This window comes from Plectropomus leopardus, chromosome 19 (assembly GCF_026936395.1).
Source record: "Plectropomus leopardus strain MGB_pleo_1.0 chromosome 19, ASM2693639v1, whole genome shotgun sequence".
NCBI lineage: Eukaryota > Metazoa > Chordata > Actinopteri > Perciformes > Serranidae > Plectropomus > Plectropomus leopardus.
Genome location: NC_142194.1, coordinates 30,780,403 through 30,797,171, shown reverse-complemented (window position 1 = coordinate 30,797,171; position 16,769 = coordinate 30,780,403). Strand labels below are relative to the sequence as shown.

Here is a 16,769-nt window from a genome sequence, read left to right as displayed (position 1 = left end):
CCCAGAGTCTAAGAACGTGGAGAGGGTGTGAGAACCCTCTTTCAACAGGAACTGACGTGAATAGGGACTAAGACTAGGAGCAGAGTTCTGGGAACGGCTCAGCAGGATGCCCTTTCACGCTGAGCCTGCCCTTTTACCGGACAGCCGGAGATGAAATGACCGGCCTGACCACAGTAAAGGCAGAGATTAGCCCGACGTCGCCTCTCTCGCTCCTCTGGAGACAGCCTGGTGCGACCCACCTGCATGGGCTCCGCTCCTCCAGGAACTGGGTTCGTGGGACTACTGGTGGTTGCAGAAGGACCATGCCGATGAACAGGAACCCGCTGAGCGCCTCCCTCTAGTCGCTGCTCCCTCCTCCTCGCCTGAATTCGTCTGTCCAGTCTAGTGGTCAGTTCAATGAGACCATGACCCAGAGGAACAGCCCCGAAAACCTTTCGTAGCTCCTCTGCGAAAGCGTGGAATGAAGAACAGGCCGGAGTGCCTCTCTCCCACTCGGCCGTTCCCCACAGGCGTGCTCGGCCCGTGAGGTGATTAATAGCAAAGGCAACTCTGGCTCCCTCAGTGGCGAACGTGTGAGGCTGCAGAGCAAACAGCATGGAGCAGTTTGTCAAGAACGGGTTGCAACCCTCCGGATCTCCAGCATACCGTTCTGGCGCGCCCACCCGGGGTTCTGGAGCGGAGCTGGGCGATGGTGTGGAACTGGGAGCTGGTTGAGCAGAACTTGCAGCTGGGGCGGCGTGCTGTGTCAACGTGGTTGCCATCTGTTGGACTTGATTGGCCAACAGGGTTAGAGCTCGTTCCAGAGCCGAGGCAGACTGACAAGCCTCAGCCGCATTGGAGGAGAGCTGAGCCTCGTGCTGCTGCAACATTCCCTCGACGCGTGCGAGGCGATTCTGAAGAGCGCTGGCGTCTGCTGGGTCCATTTCTGGCCAGATTGTACTGAAACAAGTGTGTGTTGAACCCAGATGCAGTACACCACAACTCAGTGATTGTTGGTAATGACTTTTATTAATACCAACACTCACGAAGAGCAACTCACAGATATTCAGTTCGTTCTTCGGGCCGTGAGCCCAAACAAAGTCTCTGGGTATCCCACGAAGAGAAGACACGAGGCTTGAATCTACTGTGGCTGGAGAGCAGGAAACCCCGTAGCTCGACGAGCCGACAACACGTGTGGGAGCGTTGTCGGGGATAGCGCTGAATCGTGGTCGGGGACAGGCAGAGGATCCGTAGCCGGGAAAACAGTCCGAAAGAACAACGGTACCGTCGAGGAGCAGGCAGGAGGATCGTCGTGGTCAAGCGGAAAGGTCTTTGCCAGTGGAGCCGCCAGATTTCCGGAACGCCGGAACGAAGCACGTGGTCGGGGACAGAAGGCAGGTAGGTACACGGGGAGTCAGGCACAGAGAGCAGGTCGGGAACAGGCTGGGTCGGCAACAGTAAATCTGGCAGGAAAACGCTGGAGAGTCGTGCATAATGCAGAGGAACAATCTGGCAGTGAATGAATGTGGGAGTGTCGTAAATACCGGCCTGATTGGTGATGAGCTGCAGCTGTGAGAGAGCAGGCTGCAGCAGTGGGTGTGGCTTGCCGGAAGAGCAGGTCAGAGGAAGGTGAGTGGAAAAATACTGGCGGTGAGGGGGAGGAGGAGAATGCAGGAACCATGACACCCTTGCTAATTCTTTTCATTTAGTGATGAAATGAATGCATGTTTTCAAATTTGTGTATCAGTTATATGTGGCCAACAATTAAAAGAATAACCATTAATAAAATACCCCAGAAATAAATATTTTTTTGAATTTTGTATTGTTGTCATTTTTTCAATTGTTGGTCACATATAACTGATACACAAATTTGAAAACATGCATCCATTTCATCACTAAATGAAAAAATCACAAGAATTAGCAAGGGTATGAATAATTTTGAGGACGACTATATATACATACATATATATATATATATATATATATATATATATATATATATATATATATATATATATATATATATATATATATATATATATATATATATATACTGTATATAGGATTTACCTTTTAACCAGAAGAGTCAAATTATGCTTAAATCCTGAAAAAGGCTGGACTGCTTCTCAACCATGTATAGTAGCCTACATTACAAGACAAAACGACTTATAATGTAATAACTTCACAATAATGCAATTAAAATAACATCTTATTCAGTTATACATTATGAAACAGTGCACTGGTTATTGTATAATTTTGGTGCCATTTTTTCCACAAAAATGTGGTAAAGTGACATATGTTGTGATTTAAAAAGTCCTTTGTCTCTATTAATGTTTGAGTAGTTCACTGGTTTGAAGGCTGTACCTGCAGGATTCAACATTGCCTTTGAGCACGGTGTGTAATGAAACCAGCATTATTAAAATGTTTTTTTAAAAAAAGGAAGGTGAAGGTGAAATTAAGTGTGCCAACTGAACCACAGATTTAGCTGTTTATGCTTTAGCACACTGTGTTATCAAAATGTACTCACTTTTAATAATAGAATTTAACTAATAGACTCACTTTTCCACTACAAGTCTGGATGACATGTTATTATTTTTAATGAAAAACTATTGTGTATGCAGTTGTTACATATCAGTAACATTAGGATTACAAACCTTGTCACCAAAATACAGCGACGTTGATGAGAAGTCAAGAGACTGAACCTGCTAGTCAGGGGTCCTTTGACCCCTCCAGTGAGAGGTAAATGGTTAGCCCTAAGACATTGATGGAAAATTATTTAACTTTAGCTGACATACCCTGGGAGTTCAGGTGAGCACGTGGGCTGCTCCCAACATTTTTGGTATAAACATGCTGTTTTTGGACTTCACAGAAGATACCAAAATAATGCTGACTCATTGTGATTTTTAGGCATAAACAAGATCCATATAAAACCTATTTTGAAAAAGTTTGTTATTCGTCGAGCCCTAGTTATTCTGGTGTTGTTGGTTACCTTCTGAGAAAATTGATGGACTGAATCCATGGTCCAGTATCTCCCATAGCTCCTTCAGCGACTGCTGTGACTTCTTTGATGACAACAGAGACGTGGACAGACCTGAGTTGGGCTGCAGCCCCACATCCATTGAGCCCTGGCATAGGCTGAGCATGTTTTCTTTGTTATTGCAGCTCTAAAGAAGAAGAGAGAAATAGAGTTAGTTATTTTTTAGATGATTTAATTACAGGTTGTGTGAAAAGTCTGGAAATACACATATTAATGTGAACTGAGAAATGAGAAATACATTTTCTGTATTTTGTATACTTTGCAGTAAGTAAACAGACAAATAATTTTTTTTATTTGCATATTTTGGAATGAACTCAGATACAGATTTGCAGATATCCAATATGACAGAACCGGGCAGCTGAGCTGTCATTGCTTTTCAATTATAGCAATATTTACAATGCTATTACCTCAGGTCTGTCTGTGGTTTTGTGCTCCTGGGACCAGGGGTTGGCATTCCCTTTTGTGTCAGGTTCTCGGTTATTGGTTCCAGGTAGAAGTTCTGCAGAAGTGCATGCCCTCTGCCTCAGTGCACACTGCAACTCCTGCAGGAAACAGAAACATTAGTGAACCATGGATCCACAGTACTCTCTAGAGGTAGTACAGAGAAGTACACAATGCAAGTATCATTCTTTTAGTTGGCTCTGCCAAACAGTGCTCTCAATGGTTGTCTATTTTCATGAATTCTTTCTTAATTAGGGCCTGAGCAACAAACAGTGCAAGGTCCCTCTTGGAATGCAAGGAATCATTAAGGCCCGATACCGAACGGTGCGAGGACCCTCTTGGAATGCAAGGAATTACTATTATTTTTCTATCCATTGAATTGCAGGTCTGAACATGCTCAAAAACTCATAAATGTTGTTATGCTCGTCTGGCGTGGCGAAAAATGTCTGATTTTTGTGGTTTCTCAAACGGGCATGGCAAAATGGCTCCACAGCGCCCCCTAACGTGTAGCCCCAATGGCTGGTTTTATCTACAATTGCGAAATTTGGCACACGTATGTATCATGCCCAGACGCACAAAAAAGCCTTTGGACCCAACCCCCAAACCCAACAGTAAGTCGGCCATTTTGAATTTTGTGCTGATTTTTGGCGATTTCAGGCCTCATATTTTTGCCATCTTGTCCTACAGGATTCGCCCGATTGACTTCAGAATTGGTGTGTCCATTGTCAACCCCTTGGTGATGAAACATTATTGCAGGTCAGCACAAAACTGTTACGACTTACCCGTTATGTGGCGTACAATTTTGATGTCTCACCATACAACAGGAAATTGTTGTAACTTTGGTGTACATTGTCCGATCTGCCTACAATAGGTTTGATGAGAGTCCCGCCTTGAACACATCTGTATAACGATATTCACTATTTGCGATAGCGCCACCTGGTGGCCACAGGAAATATCGATTCTTTTATACTTTTATGAACTTGGCCTACACAATTAATGGGATCCAGTTGAAATTCTGTCTGTATGATCTTAAGACACTATACACATCACCAATGGCCATAGTCACAACCAATGAAACAACATAACAACCACTGGCTCTGCGCAGGGGAACAAAACAAGGATGCCATCTCTCTTCCTCACTCTTTGTCATATTCATTGAACTCCTTGCAGCCGCAATCCAACAAAATGACAACATCAAAGGCATCCACATCGCCAACACTCATCACAAAATAAGCCTTTTACACAGACAACATCCTACTGTACCTACAGGCCACATCAAACTCATTGCAAACATCCATTAAGCTCATTCTCAGTTCTCCAAGATATCAGACCACTCTATAAGCTGGACCAAGTCCATGATTCTGCCATTATGTGAGGGGTATGGGAATGCTGCATCTCCAAATACAACCACTCTCATGTCTGCTAGTAACATTAAATATCTAGGAATGAACATTTCCCCCAAGCTGTCAGAGTTGTTTAAGTTAAATTTTACCCACTCCTGAAAAACATAGAATATGACCTTAAACCTCTGGATGAAACTTCCCCTCTCCATTACAGGTAGAATGTGTTTGGTTGTTTTTTTTCCTCTCTCCCCTATCATTTAATCTTTGTTTTTCACCTATTTATATATCTATTTAATGTATATTACCGTTATGCTAATTATTATTATTATTACTATCTTGGATAAGCATATTTGTGTAAGGCTCCTGCCCTTAGAGGTTTTTTTTTTCCTCTTTATTATTTACTTATTTATTTATCTGCTCTGCACTTATTTATCTGTCTATCTACTTCTGTTTCTCATTTTTGTTATCTTACATTATACCATATTATTCTTTTGTATGAGAATATTTGTTAGGTAGATGCCCTTAGAGGTATTTATTTATTTACTTATTTATTCATTTTTTCATTACTTATTAATTTTTGTTATATTGTATTGTTGTTCTATCTTTATTATTTCTGATTACGTAATTATCATTCTATACACACACACCCACACACACACACACACACACACACACACACACAAACACACACACACAATCACACAACACAACCTTTGCCCCCTCTGTGTGTAGTAGATGTAAGAAATCCTCGGGTTCACACACGTTATGGACACAGCTAACTGACGTTTGGTCCAAGGTATTTAGACAGTAATGCAACAAAATCGTGGTACCTAACCCCCCTTTGTTCAGCCTCCGTTCAACTAAGAAAATGCCAGCTATAGTGTGGCATCACTTTCACTACTCATGTTCCTCTGGTTTTTGCTTTTTTTTTCTGTCACAGACATTTTGTTATGCACTGTATTTGCTGTACTGACTTCTTCATGTCTACAGAAAATTTAACAAAAACATTTGAAAAAAAACGATATATATTTGGATTTCTTTTTTAGGCTCATTAAAAGGATGGCCAGAGACTGACAGGAAAGGTGAAAGAAAGAAGGGGCATGACATGCATAAAAGGGCCACAGATTGGAATCGAACCCTGGCTGCTTCAATTAAAAGAAAAAATATAACTGAAAGTGAATGGACTGAAATATTTTCTTGAGGAGTTGAGCCCTTTGACAGTGCACTACACAAAATACACATTGTAGTCATTACTGAGTCACAGCGCACTATTTTCGATTCATTTATGGGGCAAGATAGGGTCTAGTCAAAGTCAAGAACCTAGATGCCTTTAGACTGTGAGAGGAAACTGGGCACTGAGAGAAAAGTCAGTAGAGGTAAATGAGAAAAATAGGATAAAATCAGAGCAAACAGGCAAATAAATATTCCCTTGTCTAGCTTGCTATTACTTTCCGGGTACTAAAATGAACCCTCTTTTGTTGTTACTAGCTCACTTGGTGACTTTGAGGAGGTACAATATGAGGGTGACACTGAGGTAAGAAACACAGTAAGGTGCCTGATTGTGTAGAAGAGCCTTTGAGAAAACTGGGAGGAAAAAGCAGTTTATTGATGAGCGATCTGAAGACTCGTGGAAAACTGAGTTGGAGCAGATACCTGTGTGGTGAGCTGGTACTGCAGCTGTTCCAAAGCAGACAGTTGGCCATGTTGGTCTCCTTGTTTCTCTGTGGAGGAATCCCTCTCTGGCTCCACTGGTTCTGTTAGACACAAAATAGTGCTGGGTGTCTGTGAATGCTTTCCACTCTGCTAATCATGCTTCCTATTGTTCTAGCTCCTCCATCCTGTCATAACTGAGGATGTTACAATTCTTTAAAAGGTCTATGGTTATTCATATTTATTTGTTAAAATATATATATAAGATCTGTGTAGAATTTGAATTATGAATAAGAAGACTCTTTCTGACTTATTTTATAGTCCAAAGGCTTTTTTTTTCTTATTCTTTTCTTATTTGCATTGTGGCTCATTCAGGGAAACACATATTTTAATGGTCTCCTGGTATTCTATTAGAATAATTCCCTGGTGCTGTAATAATAGGGATGTAAATGCATCACAAGGCAGTTAAAAATTAAAAACAAATTCTGTGAAATTCAAAGTGGTGAGATAAAAAATGAACCACGATACTCTTTTTGAACAGCAGAGGGTGTAATCTACTTTTTTTTTAAAACTTATTTTATTCAGTATCAGGAGGAAACTGATCACATACAGTTGAACCTTCCTTGACAACAGAGCTCATTCAACCTTTTAGAAGTAAATCAAAGTTCTTCGGAGGAAAAGTACATTATTTCAAGAGGAAAGTGTCAGGGAAGACAGGAGAGAAAGATGAATAGAGAGACAAAGAGAGAGAGAGAAAAAGAGAGCAGGGAGAAAGGCAAATGTTTGTATATGCATTCTTCTATCCAGTCAAGTACAGAATTACAGATACCTATCTCCACACAAAAATTGTAACTGTGCAATCATTTTTTCCATTATGTACACCTGTCTCAGTCTTATAATCCATTGTTCCACGGTAGGTGGTTGACTTCCTAGGCAACACAACTTTTAAAATGACTGTTATCTCGTTTTGAATATTCTTCCAAAAATTCTCAAAACTTTGGGATTGCCCAAAACTTTGGGATTGCCCAAAGTTTTGGGCAATCCCAAAATGTGTATGATCCCTGATCATTCCACATCCTCTCCAGCATAATGGTGAAGACCCTTGAGTGAACCCAGACACCACATCTTTGATATAAGAGGTATCTCCTGATTCATCTAGTTGCAACACTTTATATATATTATATACTTGCTTTTTTCCCAACAAATTGCTTTATATTGTATTAATTAAATACTCTCTCAAGTTTGTTGGATGTCTTCTAATAGCTTCCCACTCAGTGTGTGTCATAACATAGTGTCTTATCTGAAAATATCTAAAAAGATCCTTCAAGGGCAACCCAAAACCTTTTTGCAATTGCCCAAAGGATTTCATTTGATCACCTCCCATTAATTGGTGTATGATAACAAGACCAGAGTCAGCCCATCTCTTAAAGCCTCCATTCCACAAAGATGGACAGAAATCTCTGTTATCTGTTACTGGCATGGCCCTCGATATAGATCTTGGTCCTCTCCCATTTTTCCTGACATCATCCCATACATTTAAGGTGGAGCATCTAGTATTGAATTTTGTTCAATCCCTACCAATCCAGTATCCAAATCATTTTTTAGCCAGTGCACCAGTATTCGTAGTTGGGCTGCCCTATAGTAGTTTTTAAAGTTTGGAAGGCCAAGCCCACCCTTGTGTTTTGCTAACAGAAGTGTTTTGAGCCTAATTCTGGGTCTCTTTTTCTGCCAAATATATTCTGTTAAAAATGTATCTAACCTCTTAAAGGTAGTGGCAGGTACAGGTATAGGCAGGGACTGGAAGAGAAAAAGAAATCTAGGTAACACATTCATTTGAATTGATTGTACTTTCCAAATAAAGAAAGGGGTAAAATTTCCCACCTAACCATGTCTGATTTGATTTGTGTAATCAATTTTTCATAGTTTTCATGATATCAATAGTTGGTCCTAGGAGTAAGCATTATTCCTAGATACCTAAATCCATTCCTAGCCCAATGGAAGGATGTTACACTATCATCATGGGTTCTGATTTAGTCTTGTTTATCTTATAGCCCGATTCCCCATAATTTCTTAAACCATTCATTATGACTGGAGTCTAAGGGGTTTGTAATGTAGAGTAAGATGTCATCTATGAATAGCGAAATCTTGTGTGTAATTCCTTTATGATCCATTGTACCCTATCTGAGGATTAGATCTAATCATTGCCGCCAGTGGCTCTATGCTAATCGCAAATCTTGAGGAAGACAAAACATCCCCTTGACATGTCCTTTGTATCTAAAAAAATTGGGAGCAGTGGCCATTGACCCTTACTTGAGATTTGGGAGTTTTGTATATAATTTTTGTCCAATTAATAATTGTGTTGTTAAATCCCATAGGTCTTAGTGTTAGCTTAAGATATTGCCAATCAGCTCTGTTTCAGAATCCAGGCTGAGACACATTGATGGTTCTAGTCTGGATCCAGCTTCTGATTGAAGATTTAAAGTTTTTCTAATGTTTTTCATATCCTGGCATCCAGGGATGAACCCTGTCTGATCCCGGTGAATGAGTTTTGCTATGTATTTCTGAATTCTTCTATTAGGTATAGATGTCAGTATTTTAGGGTCATTACAGAGAAGGCTTATCGGTCTATAGGCACTGCATTTTGTGGCATCCTTGCCCTCTTTGTATATATGACTAAACGATAGCCTCAGACCAGCTTCCTGGCGGGTCTCCCTCAGACAGGTCATAATTGTAAACCTCACATAGTATGGGTGATAGCTGTTCAGAAAAATATCAGTTTATAAAACTCACCTGGAAACCCGTCTGTGCCCAGTGATGTATTATTTTTAAGCAGCCTAATAGTGTCTGATATCTCTTTCTCTGTGATGGGAGAGGATAATTCATCTGTTAGACAGTTTCGGGAGGTTAAGACTATCTAGAAAGTTTTCAATTTTTTCATCCTTGTTTTCAAATTCTTGTGCTTTATAAAGGCCCCTGTAGTATGCTGCAAAGGCATTAGCAATTTCTTGTGGCTGCATTACCACTGAATTTGTGATTGGATCTATTATCCTTGGGACTACCCGCTTGACTGTATTTTGCGGAGCTAAAATGCCAACAGCTTACGTGCCCTATTTCTCATCTCATAGTATGTCCGGCTAGTAAATCTAAGAGCGCCTTCTGCTTTATATGTCAGCAGGTCATCCAGTTTTTGTCTACATTTCTGTAGTGTTTTAAGATTTTCTTCATTTCTAAATTGTTTGTGTTTTCCATCTAGTATTTAGTATCTAGTATGGCCATAGCATATCTGCCATTTTTCATGGTGAAATAGACAGATTTATGAAACAGAATAGCTACTCCTCTCGTCTTTCCATTTTGGCAGGAGGCACTATATACCTGGTCCACCCATTCTCTTTTCAGTTTCCTATGTTCGATTGATGATAAACGGGTTTCTTGAATAAATGTGATGAAACATTGCATTTTCTTTAATTACCAAAAAAAAATTTTCCTCTTGATTGGATATTAGTCTCAGTTTGTGTGAGTCTTATGTAGAACCTAGACCCATGTTTCATAATATATGAGCTTGGCACATTTGTCAAGGAATATAAGATACAAAACAAAAAATCTGAACATTTTCCTATTCACTTGTAAGGGAGAACTCAGAACTTTCAATGCTCCAACAGGCTGTCTAACATAGGTTACCATGACAACTAGCTCCCAGTATGTAATGGGCAGAGAAGTGCAGCTGTCAATCTCAGGGAGTACTGCACTAAGTGCGAGTGTAGCCATAAGAGTATCATAACCTTTAGGGAAAGCCTTTGCCTTAGAACACAGGCTATGTGTGATCCACCTTTGGCCCAATCTCTGACCACAAAACTTCTTGAATACAAAATCAGGGCTCTGAACATTTCAATTTTCCAACAACTTAAGATATACAATTAAAATAACACATATAAACCGCATAACAGTTCTCATGTCCAACCTACTGTACACTTGAGGTGAGTTTGTACCTAACTGTTTTAGTCATCTTCATCATTCTTAGGTGCACTGTAAAGCCCTCTGAGGCAAACCTTGTTTTGTGATAATGGGCTATATAAATAAAACTGACTTGACTTGACTTGAGGTGTCTTCAGATCTACACCAGAGAGTGACGTCATGGCTCGTTTCTTTTGCATGTCCTGTCCATTTCCTTGTATTTGCCATCTGTCCCACAGCAGCTCTCTCTGTAGTTGCTCTCTCTCATTGATTTGGACATTAATTCCCAGCTCTTTCAGAGTGGAGACTGCATCCACCAAAGTCTCAAACACCTTCTCTCCTGAATCTGTGATGATCCTAAGCTGGGCTGGATAGGGACACTTGGCATGGATCCTCTTTCCTTTCAGTTGTTTATTGACCTGGTGTACCTGTCCCCTCTTCTGCTGCAGATCTGGCGAGTAGTCATGATCAAAATAGATCTGTTTCCCCTGGAATATGACTTGCTGTCTCGGTTTGGCCATCAGAGATCTGTGTGCTCTCTCTATCTTGATTTTCAGCTCCAGTGATACATTCAGAGTTTTAACAGGAGTTAAAAAAGTCAAGTACTCTTTAGTATTCTTAGCCTCACATCCTTCAGGGACTTGATAAACGCGGATATTGTTGTGCTGGAGCCTGTTTTGTAAATCCTTGCATCTTTTATTTATCTCTGCATCTCTCTTTACCAGCCCTCTCGTGTCTCAGCTCTGCTGATTTCGACTCAATTTCCTTAATTTTCCCTTCCGTTTTCTCTCTCCATTTCTTTACCTAGGACATGGACTTTTCAAGTTTGTTCACTGATGCCTGGATGGAATTGTGTGCTTCCTGATTTTCTCCTCTTAGATCTTTTAACTCTTTTAGAATCGCAGACTCTTCCCTCTGGCTTCCTCGTTGTTATGGTTAATGCTAGCTTGATTAGCAAGAGCTGCTAGCGAGGAATCCTTCTTTTCTTTTCCAGAATCGGCTTGAGATATTGAATCTCTAGATATTGGTGATATTGAAAGAGAAGATGTATCCTCCAGTAAAAAATTACTAGTGGCTTATTGATTGCCTCCTATAAAGGACTGGTCTCTGTATTAATCCTATTAGATCTCAGTCACCATCAAGTCTTACTCCACAGACTGGAACACTTAATCGGCCTTAACGGAAGCTCGTTTAAATCACACATATCAAATTATTCTCTGTTTGTTCATGTTAATGATCAATCCTCTGTGCATACTGAGGTCTGCTTCGGAGTACAAGGTTCTGTGCTTGGAACCTTTTTCACTTTATATATGCTTTCCCTGGGCAACATTATTAGAAATCTCTCTGTAAATTTCCATTGCAATGTAGATAATATGCAACTGTATCTATCTATGAAGCCAGATGAAACTGATCAGTTATATTGATTACAAGCATGTCTTAAGGACATAAAAGCCTTGATGAGCTGCAATTTCCTTATATTAAATTCAGACAAAACTTAGTTATCGTACTTGGCCCCAAACACCTCAGAAACTCTTCTAAGTTATATTCAATCAAGATTTATCTTTTGCCTCCCATGTAAAACAAACTTCAAGGACTGCTTTCTTTCACTTGCAACTAACTATTATCAGGTTGCCCTAACAAGTCAAGGTACAGGGTACAAAGTACAAGGTAACTTTATTGTCATTTTTCTTAAACATAGGTTAAAAGAAATGAAATTTTAAGGGGATCCTAAATTCCTGCAACATCTTTTGGCATTGAAGGAGGAGTTGAGAGGTCTCGCAGCCTGGGGAAAGAAGCCGCTCTGTAGTCTGGTGGTTTTGCAGTGGATACTTCTGTATCTTTTTCCAGATGGCAGCAGGGTGAACAGACTGTGGCTGGGGTGGCTGCTGTCTTTCAGTATCCTTTGGGCTCTGTGCAGACACCTCACTTCACCTGAGGCTCTGTAGATGGGAACCAGTGATGTTCTGGGCAGTTTTAATAACCCTCTGTAGAGCCTTCCTGTCCTGGACTGTACACAAACCATGCCAGTTTGTGATGTTTCCAGTCAGTATGCTTTCTATTGCTCCTCTGTAGAAGTTAACCAGGATCTTGCTCTGGAATTTAGCCTTCCTAAGTTTTCGTAGGGAGTAGAGCCTTTTCTGTGCTTTTTTACCTGGGTGGTGATGTGCGATGACCATGATAGGTTCTCACTGATAGTAATTCCAAGGAACCTATAGCTGTTCACCTGCTCCATCTCATCTCCACTGTATAGACAAGGGTGTGTGTTTTTGCCGCCTTCTTTCTCAAATCAACAATCAGCTCCATGGTTTTACCGAAGTTGAACAGTAGGTTGTTCTCTGTGCACCACTCTGCAAGATTGTTGAATTCCTCCTGGTATGAACTGTCATTGTTGTTTGTAATACGACCAATGATGGTGGTGTCGTCTGCATACTTCACAATAGAGTTCTCCTGATGTCTAGGAGTACAGTCATGGGTTTACAGTGTGAACAGCAGGGGGCTGAGCACACTGCCCTGGGCACTAATGTAAAAGAGGTGAGACTGCCAAACCTAACTCTCTGGGGTCTGCACGTAAGGAAGTCCAGTATCCAGTTGCAGAGTGTTGTACTGAAGACCAGAGTGTTCAGTTTTCCAATCAGCTTCATGGAAGAGATTGTGTTGAATGCTGAGCTGAAGTCAACAAACAGCATCCTGATGTAGCTTATCATATTCTCCAGGTGAGTGAAGACTGAGTGAAAAGCAGTGGATATGGCATCCTCTTTGGATCTCTTGGTTCTGACAGCAAACTGGTGAGGGTCCAGGCTGGCAGGAATGTTGTCTTTTATATACTGTGCAGTTTCTTAAATAAATAAATAATAAATAAAATGTAACAAATGGTGTTTGTTTCATTTCTTGACTTTAAAATTTAAAGGGTAAGGCCATCCAATAAGATCACCTTAATAAATAAATAAATAAAATAATAAAATGACGTGGCTCATTCATGCGGTCCAATCACAGAGCTTAAAAAGTCAAATAAGATACTTCAGGCTTTGGATAGAATATAGATATAAACTTGCAGGTAAGATGTGTTGACAGTATTTCAAAAGATAAGGAAATGTTTTCAAAGTAAAAGCAAACAATGAAACTGAAAACTTAAATGCTTCAAACTTTTTGTGCTTTGTTTCATGGACTGACGGACCACATGATATTCCTGCCAGCTCAAGGTAATTTTAATCTGTTTTATGAACGCTAAAAGCCTGATGATATTGGTAGCTCTGCCTGAATCAATACCCTTCAAGAAAAAAAGTTTTTAAGTCCACAAATCTTACCTGGCCAATTAATTATGTTATTGTTACTGACCCACAGCTTTTTAATTGCTTTTAATTAAGCTTGGATCCTTGCACTTTAAAGAAGTGTGTGTGTGGTATTGTACCCTGTAGTCCAGCAGTGAGGACCTTGGCACGGAGGCGGTTGCCCAACTCTATCAGCTGCTGTTTCTCTCTGGTCAGACGAGCAATACAAGACGCTGCCTGCTTCAGCCTGGTATGATGGAGCGGAGTGTTGCTTTTAACACTCTGCACAGTTTTAAACAAACTGCCAGACTTCAGACCTGATGCCTGTTGCTGCCGCAAAAACAGGTTTTCCTCTTGGAGCTGTTGCACTAGCGCACTCTGAAAGGAAGTGAGAATATGAGATGATACTTGAAGTTACTGGGTTGCTGTAGCAGCTTACACAATATTTTCCATCATTTCAGATTTCAATAAACTACCATTTCTGTTGAGGTAATGTTAATACATAGATACAATATATGGGAATTGTCTTGCCCACTTCTGATGATGATGATGATGACTTCTGTTAGCTAAAAATTGTCCAACAGTCATGGATCAGCATTTAAGAGGTCAATAGCTTAGCCACACCAATGGTCCAGACAGTCACTTGCACAAAACTGGCAGGTAAACTTTAACTAGTTTATCAATAACTTCACTTAATACCTGTTCCATGAGGTTGGCGAGAACAGACTCTATATGTGTCACTCTGACTTCCTGCTTTGCAAAAGCAGAGCTGTTGGCATGCTTTTCCAGGCACAGACCACCTGAGGATCCATATCACACAAAGGGAAAAGAAAAGTAAGGCAAAATTTTCACAAAATACATGATTAAAAAATTCAAAATAACATTGTAATTGATTCAGCCACTTCCTGTGTCAATGCAGATGGGCATGTTATTAAGTAATATATAATATGTATAAATATACATGCTGTGGATTGCCCCCTCTCAGTAGGGACAGAGTTGATGCTCTAAGTGAGTTTAAGGTCATTTTCACATATGTAAGTGCAGTCTCTTGGTGTTACATTGTTTCATTTTACAGCTACTATGGCTCACTTTTTACTATGGTCCAAAGGCTGCACCATTTACAGAGCATCACGTTTCCATGACTCGCAAGTTCCGACCAGAAAAAGAAATACTGAGAAATAAAGAGAAATAAATGTGCACAATGGAGCCACAGCAACTATGGGTGGTGTTCCTGGTGCTGGTCATTGCCTTCATTATCATTTTTATGTACCACTCTCAACAAACTAGACAGTTTGAAAGTGAAACTCGGCTGCAACTTTTCAATATTGTGTTGATGCACTGGAGATGCTGAAAGCGCATATCAAGACACAGATTAATCCTCCTGAACCCTGACCTTCTCATCAGACGCAGATACCAACAAAAGACTAGCCAGGCTATGCCCGTGGTCTTAAGACTTAAGAATAGTTATAAGAAATAATATTTAAAACAAGTGTTTTTTTCATGTGTGGAGTTGGGGGAGAGCCTCCTTCTAATAGATAATTAGTTTATTTATCCCAAAGGAAATCAAGCCAGTCAGTAGCTTAACAAACACATAATACAACATATACACTACGGTGTTCTATTATAAATAGTATTATTAAGAGTTATATATGTTGTAATACATGCTGTATTACACAACATAATACACACTAGCCCTGACTGAAGTCAGTTTCCTCTGGCTAAATAAAAGGAAAAATAAATGACAATAAAATAAAAAACTCAATTCCACCACCATACTGGTTATGCTCTACAATGGGGTGGTAAGATTTTGGTGTGTGGAATAAAGGAGGCCTGTGGGTCTTGGGAATGATTATTTGGGGGGAGGGGAGAGCCCTTTCTGCTAGCCTAGAGGGGAAGGGGGGAAAGCCTATAGAGACCAGAGAGATGGGACACAGGAGGAGGGATCAGATAATGTCATCCTGGTTTGAGTATGTTTTTGACGAGAGCCTTTTTTGCTCAAACTTGTGGAGTACACCAGATAGCTAGGGTGGATCGAGGTGGATGCTTTCACACCACAAACAGACCACCCAGAGTTTGCTGGTAGCCATACCGAAACCACCTGCTCAGGAGAGTGCAGGTGGCGCCCCTGAGGACTTTTTTTGACACTGTTTTGGCATCAGCCATTTTTTTATGGAGTGGTCTGCTGGGGCAGCATCATGACTGCAGACAGGAAGAGACTCGAAAAACTAATACGGAAGGTGAGTTCTGTCCTGGGATGCCTGCTTAGCGGTGGGAGGTGGTAGAAGAAAGGAGGATGATCATCATGATCTCATCCATGCCGGTGAATGACTCCCACTGGAAAGCTCTTTAGCAACAGGCTGCTCCATCGAGAGTGTGTGAAGGAGCAGTACTGTAGGTCCTTCTTTCCTGCTACTGTCAAACTTTAAAACCAGCACTGCTCTCAGTAGACCACACACACACCGTTGTACTGTAGTGCAATTTTCACAAATGCTTTTCCAGGCACAGACCACCTGGAAAAGCAATTGGTGTATATATTCTATTCTTTACATTCTTTGCTGCTTATCCTATGCACTCCTGACTGCTGTAACAATGCAAATTTCCCCTCTGTGGGACTAATAAAGGATTATCTTATCTTTTAAGATAAGATATCCTCATGAAACTGTCCCCCTGACCTAAACAAGACATAAGTTATTGTAGCTTGCTACAGTATACATAGTAATAAATGTATTTTTTTCCCACTGAAATTTCCTGGGTGATAAAAATCATCAGCCATGTTTTGTGTAAAAGATTGCTGTCCACACCTGGTGCACTGAGTTTGAAGGAGATTGATTTGGCAGGTGGTCCAGTAGCCATCTGAGTGCTAGCTGTAGGCCTGATGGAGGTAGCTGGAGGGTCTCCGCGATACTGAACTGGATGAGGGGGAGGGTCCTGTGGTGGGTCCTGGGGAGAGGGGATGAGACCCTCCATGTCCTTCCTCATCTGGGTAACCACAGCCCGCAGGGTGCTGTTCTGCTGCTGTAGACAGTGGATGTCTTCTGGTGCCAGAGAATCTACCTTTGGTGTGAGACCCTGTGGGTAAAAAAAAAGCCACTGAACAGA

General features: G+C 40.8%; 1 protein-coding gene across 2 annotated transcripts in view; it reads right to left on the bottom strand.

Annotated features, from left to right (window-relative positions):
- ccdc57 (coiled-coil domain containing 57) overlaps positions 1-16,769 on the bottom strand; it is a 97,778-nt gene that overhangs the window by 9,415 nt on the left and 71,594 nt on the right. For both annotated transcript variants that reach the window (XM_088070358.1, XM_088070359.1), the window contains 6 exons: positions 16,472-16,739; positions 14,370-14,470; positions 13,811-14,048; positions 6,454-6,554; positions 3,424-3,558; positions 2,969-3,143 (listed from right to left, as the gene is read on the bottom strand). In XM_088070358.1, the coding sequence (XP_087926484.1) occupies positions 2,969-3,143; positions 3,424-3,558; positions 6,454-6,554; positions 13,811-14,048; positions 14,370-14,470; positions 16,472-16,739 (1,018 nt within the window). The remainder of the gene's footprint in view (positions 1-2,968; positions 3,144-3,423; positions 3,559-6,453; positions 6,555-13,810; positions 14,049-14,369; positions 14,471-16,471; positions 16,740-16,769) is intronic.